At 32.5% G+C, this 9,819-nt stretch overlaps 1 protein-coding gene and 1 long non-coding RNA gene across 7 annotated transcripts; both read left to right on the top strand.

The window, feature by feature from the left end:
- The first annotated feature begins 292 nt into the window (after positions 1 to 292).
- Mct1 (Monocarboxylate transporter 1) lies at positions 293 to 9,805 on the top strand. 6 transcript variants are annotated; one of them, XM_066741334.1, is made up of 10 exons: positions 6,045 to 6,545; positions 7,213 to 7,376; positions 7,457 to 7,576; positions 7,697 to 7,840; positions 7,977 to 8,242; positions 8,326 to 8,603; positions 8,684 to 8,927; positions 9,000 to 9,075; positions 9,178 to 9,468; positions 9,580 to 9,805. In XM_066741334.1, the coding sequence occupies exons 3-10, from the start codon at positions 7,465 to 7,467 to the stop codon at positions 9,750 to 9,752; spliced, it is 1,584 nt and encodes a 527-aa protein (XP_066597431.1). In that variant the 5' UTR covers positions 6,045 to 6,545; positions 7,213 to 7,376; positions 7,457 to 7,464; the 3' UTR covers positions 9,753 to 9,805. The 6 variants fall into 6 exon arrangements, with proteins under 6 accessions (XP_066597427.1, XP_066597431.1, XP_066597432.1 ...); XM_066741333.1 differs by lacking the exon at positions 6,045 to 6,545 and adding an exon at positions 6,952 to 7,147; XM_066741330.1 differs by lacking the exons at positions 6,045 to 6,545; positions 7,213 to 7,376 and adding an exon at positions 293 to 903.
- Positions 1,327 to 3,063, top strand: LOC136782140 (uncharacterized). The gene is made up of 3 exons (XR_010824076.1): positions 1,327 to 1,467; positions 2,659 to 2,846; positions 2,933 to 3,063. It is a non-coding gene; the product is annotated as an uncharacterized lncRNA (long non-coding RNA).
- Positions 9,806 to 9,819: the final 14 nt, after the last annotated feature.

The raw sequence follows: 9,819 nt of genomic DNA on the forward strand, positions 1-9,819 counted from the left end.
TATCTTTGGAACGCGATATAGAATTACTTGAAATTCCGAAGAAAAAATTCGGCCGTAAGGCACGTGATATTCCAAAGAAAACTTATATTTTCAGTCTGAAAGGTTTTGCATAAAGAAATATGAATTTTAATAATGAATAAAAAATAAAGCCACAAAAATATGCACCTGGAATCTGAAAAGTGCATATTATAAAAATGGTACACAAGATAAACGAATATGAGTTTTCATAAACAAAGTTATATTAGACAAAGCCTAATCAGACCGATGTAACAAAATATAGAGATTTTTTTGCGTGTATCTAAAGAGACGATCGATTTATCAGTCAAGAAGTACAATTAAGATAAAGAAATATAAAACTTTTTTGAAAAAGTTATACTAGAAGAAACGGAGGAAGACGCTGTAGAAAATTATAAAGATTCTCTTTCGTGTATGTCGTTGAAGAGAGAAATGTGTTTGCCAAGCAGGAAGGTATAATAATCAAAAGGGATAAGTTTTGCGGTGTTTGCGGCGCGTTGTTGAGTAATTTCTGAAGGGGCTGCTCGGGCTGGTGGTGGAGTGGCAAAGCGTGACCGAGACCGACAGTGCGGAGAGTCGTGTCGGCTGCCGGGTCGGGAAATCGCTGAAGAGGAGGCCCCCCCTCAACCATTCCCCACCACAATTTTCCGGGCAGAAGTTACTGGCTGCTAGCTGGCTATTCGCTATCTGCTAAGTTGGCCGCGCGCGTTGCGCTGCAATCTACAACACACATGGCACACGCGAGTGCGGCTTCCAACGGGACTAAGGAAAACGGGAGGACTTCCGGTTTTCAGGATGAAGAACTGGAAGGGAAGCAGCAGATACCTCCACCGGATGGTGGCTGGGGTTGGTTCGTCGTTTTTGCATCCTTCATGATCCACATTGTCAGTGAGTACGGCTTTTTCATTATTATCATTATTGTCACTACTATGTCGCTTCTTTTTCATATTCAAGTAGTGCGATAAACTTTCGTCACACGTATTCTCCCTCTTTCCGTCATACAAGCCAGTCTCACACGTCCGACACTATTGTCCGATCCGTGATGGGTTTGTTGAAACAAGTGTCCAATGGTCTAATATAGACTCCTCCTATAATTTTATTTATTCATGATAACAATTGAAAATAGTGAATTTAATATTAAACAATCAGACTTAACTTCCGAATACTCTAGCTATAATAATGTTAAAAGATCGAGATAAATCGATTCCATATGATAAGGAACATTGCGCGGGGTGTGTACTGTGTATACCTTTTTATGTTTTTGAAAAATATCGAGTTTTGTTGTTTGGAAAATTGGAAGATGGCGCGAGTGTGCTTTACGATTCGGTTTTCTTAAAATCATTTACATTCCGCCAAGCAATGAACTTTCTGCCAAAATTAGATTGATCAATAGTTTAATCTCGTTAAATGTGTTTGAAATGAATTAATCAAAAGTGTGATGAAAAAAACTGTGTGAGTTTCGTGTATTTATGTTGTAAACTGAGAGACTATACATGGTTATAATCTCGTGAGAAGAATATTTTTTTCTTAGCATTATCATGAAATTATCTGAAAGACGGATTTCGAATGGCGCTTGAAATTTTTCAGGGAAAACGACTAAGGAATTTATTGGCAGAAATACTGACAGTATATAACAGAGCAGAAGGTCATTGAATGGAAAGGCGATCTGAATAATCACACAAATCCCATGAAATTGTACTTATCGCTACGACCAGTTTATCAATCTCAATTATTTCACGCCCTATTCTGTTCTGTTTTGCTTTGCACAGCTACATATTTTTAGAGGAAACTCGATATATTCACGCGTGCTTATTTGTTCGAGGTTAAAAAGCAGACTACAGAATAATATTTACAAATTTTACATATTTATTAATTCATGCAAAACTTTCTTTGTTTGGTTACGATTTGATTTGTAAATTGGCCAGCTTTTACGATAAAGAAGCTAAAGCTGCTGCCAAAAGTCAACGCTGGCCAGTGACTTCACGTGTTTGTTTTTAACTGTACCACGCGAAGCGTAAAAAGAAACAAGAGACGCACGCATCACTATACAGAGAAATCCTTCTTATTTTCTCTCGAATTAATTACATTTGATTAACCAAATTGCATTCTTTTATGATTCCTACTCAAAATCAACGATTTCGCTGAATTACCATTCCTTTTCTTTGTTTTGTTTCTGGATTTCACCGTTTCTAGTGATTTTCCAGCTCCCATTATACGTCTGATATTCATTATAATACATATATTGTTAACTCAACCATTGTTTTGTTAACATTATCACATTTAGTATTTACTTTTGTATTGAACAAAAGGGTAAGATAGAATAATTTAAATGTTAGTTAGACAATTTCTTTGTATTTTTACTTTCACACTGAAATAAATGATTACCATGAATCACTTGCAGGAATTAGGGGGCATTCGGCATCTTTTTCACTCTTTCTTGAATTTTATTTCTTCTCCTTTGTCTCGTATAAAAACGGAATGTTACGGATTTAGTGCAATATTTTAGCGCTACTCGTGTGTACAATTAATAACCATTTAGTTGCCGTTCTTTCGATTTAAAATATTCCACATATAAACTTAGTAATACTGATAAACAATTAAATGTTATTTATTCAAATTTCATCGATTTTTGTGTTCCAGCAGATAGCACTTCAAGATAAATTTTTGTCGCTCTCATAATGATCTTAACACTAATCGTATGGGCAATTCATAAACGTCTGTTTTTACACTTAAAAATAGTAATTATTGAACCGGTGAATGATTGAGTGTTAAATAATTAATTACAAAGAATTTGGAAATTATTTATATTTTCCGTAAGTCTTCAATTAAGTGTAAGTAACAGTTTTTTTTTATTAAAAGTTGAAGTTTATTGTAACTGTAATTATAATTTGTTACTAATCTGATTAAATTGTTACAGTTCTTAGATGAATATATTTACAAGATAAAATTGTGATGGAAGTTGACATTACAAGCTAGTGGACATTGAGAAAATTTTGATTATATGCTGATATGTGCGTGGATTTGTCATTTTTGGCACTAGGTCTTTTTCTTACTACTGTTGTCTACTACTGAATTACTTGTATACAATTGCATCTGGCAATTATGAACGTTGGAATAGGATAGTTCAAAATTCTGAGTCGCGTGGCGCTGCATGTTGCTGGAAATAGATTCGGTTTTCACCGGTGTCGACGACAAACACGGAAGGCAGAATCTGGGAGACATTTGAGGTCGGATAAGCTGATTCACTAGCTAACAAAGGGATCAAAGTACACTTGTTCTCGATCAAATCCCACCACCACTCTCTTCTTTCCCTTCTTCAACATTCTTTCACGACTGAACAAGACGTAGACATTTTTTATTCTTTTCTCTACCAAACAAGTACAGTTTTTTTTTGCAAACGATCGAAGCCCTTGATACTTGAGAAAGGAATTAAATTTTTTATGAAATACAAAAATATATCAGCTCTAATAAAACCTATCAAGATAGGAAGAAATAATTATACAATCATTTTTTAGGCACTGCTCCTTGTATTGTTTGATTTTTGTTTTAGACTTACTTGAAATTAAGCTTAAAAATAAATAAGGGATATAAGAGAATTCCACGTTTTTTACAATTCAGTTTGATTTGAAAGGGACCAAGTCAATTTTGATGTTTCAATAGAGGATAAAAATCTCATTATTTAAGAACATTGAATCTCATCAAATAACAGTGTTATTAAAGGCTAAATTTATTTAGCATACGTATCTCAGGCGTTTGTGTATGCGACAGAGTAGGCCATACAGCCAGCATCACATTCCACCCTTTCTCCTTGCGAAACAAGAAGACGATACCTGCACGTGCGAGAGGATTAACAATTACAGTAATTATCAGTATAGTAACCCAGCCAGACAGGTTTACTTCATATTTATATAAGGTTTACAGCAATTCAAATAATTATTTGTAGTAAAGTTGCTATCCTTATGAGTGTACAGGTGGGCGCAAAGTTTGAAGTTAAAAATACTGAAAATAATAATCGAAACATTTACTCATAATTGGGAATATCAATGAGAAAAATAAATTTCGCATCGTTTACAGCAAATTTGCATCATAATATCAACAAACGCAATGTCCACAAAATCTTGCAAACGTTCCATAAATTTTGTGTAGCAAAATTTAGATAAATATGAAGTAAATTTTACTACATTTCTTGTAGTAAAATGTAGACAAATTTGAAGTAAATTTTACTATATTTTGTGTATTAAAGTGTAGATAAATTTGATATAAACTTGCTACATTTCGTGTAGCAAAATGTTCGTACAATTTACTGCAACCTAACTCTACATGTGTTATAGGTAAATTGCTATGAAATTTACAACTTAATTTTACGACAAATTTACTTAAAATTTATTTAAATACTATAAAATAATATTACAAAAATAAAGTATGTTAAAATATTATAAAATATTAATTATTTTTTTAATCGCTTAAAGTATGGGCAGAATCGTTTTCATCAGGAAACAGTTCCTTTTCCTCGTCTGCACGCTTCCGTTTTTGCCCTTTTTTATTAGTACCTCTTGCATTCCTCGCTATTTGTTTATATGATCTCAATGCTTCTTGGAAATTTGACTTGAATACATCCCTATTAAATTTATCAAGTGTTTTAATCTTTTTGGCAGCATCTGTGGAAATAATAATAAAGGATTTTTTGCTACGATTGCGCATCATATTGATAAAAATTGAATAATTTTTCCTACAAAATACTACTATTGAAATAATAAATATATATGTATTACAAAAAGAAAATACTTACCGATTGCTTATATTCCTAGGGTTCCCTAATAAAACTGCTCACTAGTACGAATAGAACTTATCACTTTTCACTTCATCGACCGATGAACACCAAAGCGAGACTAAACAAGTTGAAGAAATTGTAACTCATCAGAGTAATAATTTTTCTGAGTTATTACGCATGACAGTTGCAGTTTTTTAAATTAAGTTTTTGTAAAATTTTCATCTACTTTTGAAAATATAGAAAACTTACAAAATTGAAGTAATATTTAGTAGAATTTTATAATATAACTTTTGGTATTGAAATTTACATCATGATCTATAATCACGTTTAAAGCAAATATTTGTTTCATAATATCATGTTTTATTTACATGTATTTTATACAACAATATTGACTCAAGATGAAGAAAAATAAACTTGTTATAAAGAGATTACATTTTTACATATTAGATTTACAACATATTTTAGATATGCCTTGTATTAATATTGTCTCTACTTTAAGAGTAATACTTATTTGATGCAATAAGTGGTAAATAGGTTGATTCAACAAAATCATGCAAATATCGTAATTATGTTTTTCATCAGATTTGCTACACATTAAGCACCAACATTCTGTGTCAAATTGATGATTGTCGAAGCAGCAAAATTTATGCAAAATTTAGCAAAGTAATTTACAATCATGTATATTAAATACATTTTGCTCATAAAGAAACAGCAACTTTACTCAAATATGAGTTCAATTTATTTGTTTCAAATAAGTTTTCATTAATTTGCTGTAATGTTTGAATAAAATAAATTCATCATGTCATGTCCGTTATATGCGAACTGCTGGGGATGTAAGATTTAGCAAATTATTTTACAATAAACGTCTTAAATACATTTCGCACATAACGAAACAGCAACTTTACTAAAATATGAGTTCATTTTATTTATTTCAAATAAGTTTTCATCAATTTGCTGTATAGTTTGAATAAAATAAGTCTATCACGTCATGATCATCATGTACGTCTTGCTGGGAAGAAAGAGAAAAAAGTAAACAGCCAGTTATCTTCAAAATTCTTATAAAAATCAAATTATTCATTATCTTCTAGCAGTTAAAAAATGTATATCTATTATACTAGGGCCCATTTTTATAGAAAATTAATATTTAACTCTAAAATATTTATAGTTATAATTCAATGAAAGTAACAAAATTCTCGCTCGCGCGAATGAATATTTATTTTATTTTTAAGTATAGCAAGAGTTAGTGTTACGGGCAAGTATGTGGCTTGGAAATTTTTTTAATACTGATATCTCCATTTGCCATTTTACTACTTAGCCCCTTTGTTATTTCCACTACTCAATTATCATTATGTATACAAATGTTTCCGTGAATCACCGTAGCTGTAAGGGCCAGAATTGATTATAAATATGTTTATAACAATAAGCTGCATTTATCTCACCAATTAGCTTCCTGCTCAAACCCACTTTTGCGTGCCGGGTATAAAATGTTTCAACTGCAAATCAGGATTTGTTTCTGTTTACATCGAGTGTTATCGAAGATCTCGTTTATTAGCTTTACCAGAGGTCATAGCATGAAATCTGTACACCGAAGACCAAATAAGCGAAAGATTTGACTCTCTAACAATATTTTTTTATTTTCAAAATTACCAATGAGAATCATTGTTTTCTACTGAGCATCGATGACGACCACGCTTGACGAAAAACATGTGAAGAAATACCAGTGTAATCATTTATAATGTGAAGATAAATAGAGACGTAGGTAATATAAATAACTGTCAAAACGTAATTACATTTTTTTCTCATAAAATGTCTATGTACTCGGTAAAAAAAAGATTTTAATGCAATTTATTCCATCCTCGACATTTTTTTAGCTCCAGCAGATAACTTTTCCAGTTAGGCCCGTTTTCTTGAAAATTATCTTTGATGATTCATTTTGAAAATTGTAAAACTTAACACTTACATTTATTAAATACAACGTATGACTTAATTGTTTACTTACAGTTTATATAGAGAACAAAGAAGCATTGTGTAGTGGTTCACTGACAGTGCTGTTCACATATATACGCACGTGCGAAAAGATGGCACTGCCTTGTAGTATGTATAAATGCCTAACACATAATTAGTGTACTAATAATAATAATCATATTGTATGACGTGACAATGATGCAATCGCAGAGAATATTCTCAATCAAACGTTATTCAATAATATACTCGGAATTCGATAAAAAGTACCTATAAAATTGTGAGATGGCCCAATATGGCGACCATAATCAAAAACAATTGCGAAACACATATGCTATCATCAACACTTGTTCCATTAAAATTAGAACAGATAACGAAATACATTGACGCGATATGAAAGTATTTATAGACACCTTAAATACGCTGATCCGACTATATTTACATATTTATTACTTTATTTTTAGATGGATTTAATTAAGGTTAAAGAGATCAGCCGAAACACGTGAAAATTGTTAATTGCCCTGGTCCACGCACACTCGTTGTTTTTACAATTCATTTACATTTAACAAACAGTATACACGTTTACCTCAAATAATAACAAACTATAACCATTGTTCATCGCTTAACAGTAATTCTAAATATTTAAAATAATAATTTCCATTTATATATTTATAGACTATGATAATTAACTTTTTATTTATATTTTAGCCGATGGGATGACATACTCTTTTGGGGTCTTTTATCTGGAGTTATTATATTATTTCGAGGAAGGAAAGGGGGCTACAGCTTGGATAGCATCGATTCTCGTCGGGGTGACCTTATGCTCAGGTGAAAATTTATAAACTAACCTCACTTAAGAGATGAAACCGATAATTTCTGCAAGTTTAACCTAGAAACTTTAATCGCCTATGTATTGCACCATCAATAATTGCTTTTTTAATTTTTAAGGTCCCATTTCCGGCTCTTTTGTAAATAAATATGGCTGCAGAGCAGTTACAATTGCAGGAGCCATTTTGGCCAGTGGCTGTCTACTAATCAGTGTTTGGGCCCAAAGCATTTGGGCTTTGTATTTCACAATTGGAATTGGAACAGGTATAACATTATTTGCTCAATTCTTAACTAAGAACAGGGCAATATTATCTCTTATATTTCTAACAGTTCCAACTAACCTATATTATTCTTTGGTATCTATGAGACTCTTTTACTCAATGCTTACTTAATCTTTTAGGTCTTGGTTTTGGTCTTATTTATTTGCCAGCGATAGTAAGCGTGACGTGTTATTTTGAAAAGTACAGATCCTTGGCAACTGGAATAGCTGTATGTGGCTCTGGCTTGGGGACCTTGATATTTGCACCTTTCATAGAGTACTTGATAGCTATATATGGATGGAGAGGAGCTATCATGGTTTGCGCAGGAATCGTCTTAAACTGCATAGTATTCGGTGCTCTTTTCCGTCCACTCGAACCAGAAACTCTTAAGAAGGATCTGGTCAAAGTACAAGATAAAAATTGATCATTCTCTACATAAAAATATATATTTTTGTTTGAAATTTTAAAAATGATTTTATTATATTTCAGGAAACGAGTAAAACACCAGCGTTAGAGCATAATACTATTTTTAAGAAAAAGACTGAAAGGCCAAACAGTGTGAAGAGCTTGAATCACGAATATACAACAGTGGTATATTGTAATGACGGGTCAAGCGGCCGAATGAAAATGGCTCTTAGCCAGCCGGCGTTAATTACCAAAATGGGAAATCATCATGGTGATTCTAACAGGGCATTTGGAAGTGGAGGAGTCATGAGTAGGCAGGATGTGCTTTATCAAGGAAGCCTGGAGAGCATCCGTAATTATTCGTTAGTTCCAAGCGAAATATTTATATATTTATTTCACGAAAATAGACTATTCTTTGAAACATTATTGTAATCATTCTTAGAAATTCTCAAATATTGGAAAATCATGAAGATCCGGAAGTTCGCATACGTTCCTCTATGAGGAGTTTGCAGAACGTTCATATTCACAAGAAATCTGAATCGGAGCAGTGCGTTGAGGAAAAGTCAGCTAATGTATTCAAAGAAATGCTGGATTTATCTCTAATGAAAGATCCAGTTTTTCTATTATTTACTTTATCAAATTTCTGTACCAGTATTGGCTTTAATATACCATATGTGTATTTGTTGGTAGGTTGATAAAAGTGTGAATAATTTTTTATTTATCTCCAATTTTGTTAAATATGTATTTTAAATTTCCAGGCCCAAGCAGAAGAGAGAGGGATAGAAAAATCGGTAGCTAGCTACTTACTGGCTGTAATTGGAGTAGCCAATACAGGTAAATTTAGCACAGATTCCAATTGATTGTTTTATTCAATTATCTTTATTGGTAATATATTATAAGAAGGTTAAGTTATTATTGCGAATATGTATTTTTTAGTTGGCCGAATAGCCTTAGGTTACATGTCTGATAAGCCTTGGGTAAATCGTCTATTGGTGTACAATATGTGCTTAACAGTTTGTGGAATCTCCACTGCCTTTAGTACGTTGTGCGGATCTTTCGGTACCTTTGCTTTTTACTGTACCGTGTACGGATTCACCGCTGGTGCCTATGTCGGTCTCACTTCTGTCATTCTTGTCGATTTACTTGGCTTAAAACGCCTTACAAATGCCTTTGGATTACTTTTACTCTTCCAAGGCTTCGCTTCTTTACTTGGACCACCTATTGCAGGTAATGAAATTACCATTGTTATTTCATTCCATTAATTTACAAATATAGAGGTGATTTTTCATTTTGTTAAATTTTGTTTAAAAACTTATTTATGTTTAATCTTTTCTTCAGGATGGTTATACGACGCTCTTCAATCCTACGATCCCGGATTTTACACCGCTGGATTAATGATAGCAATAAGTGGACTCATGTTATTCTTCATAAACCCCATTCAAAGGAGAGCGAAAAGAAAATTCGAAGAGAATGAAAAGAAATGTATGGTGAATGGTTCTCAAAGCGCATAATGTCGAATCTTCATACATTTATAATTTTGTACTGCAGATATAAATCGACTTTATTTTTTACAAATAT

Source organism: Prorops nasuta, unplaced genomic scaffold (genome assembly GCF_024137725.1).
Source record: "Prorops nasuta isolate Cenicafe-Biocafe unplaced genomic scaffold, Cenicafe_Pnas_1.2 PNAS00025, whole genome shotgun sequence".
In the NCBI taxonomy this organism is placed as follows: Eukaryota; Metazoa; Arthropoda; class Insecta; order Hymenoptera; family Bethylidae; genus Prorops; species Prorops nasuta.

Excerpts from the sequence above, each read along its gene's own strand:
- Mct1 (XM_066741330.1), top strand. The coding sequence starts at position 747 with ATGGCACACGCGAGTGCGGCTTCCAACGGGACTAAGGAAAACGGGAGG. Across the intron at positions 7,841-7,976 it reads CACAATTGGAATTGGAACAG|GTCTTGGTTTTGGTCTTATT; the intron begins GTATAACATTAT and ends TTAATCTTTTAG. Across the intron at positions 8,243-8,325 it reads TTAAGAAGGATCTGGTCAAA|GAAACGAGTAAAACACCAGC; the intron begins GTACAAGATAAA and ends ATTATATTTCAG.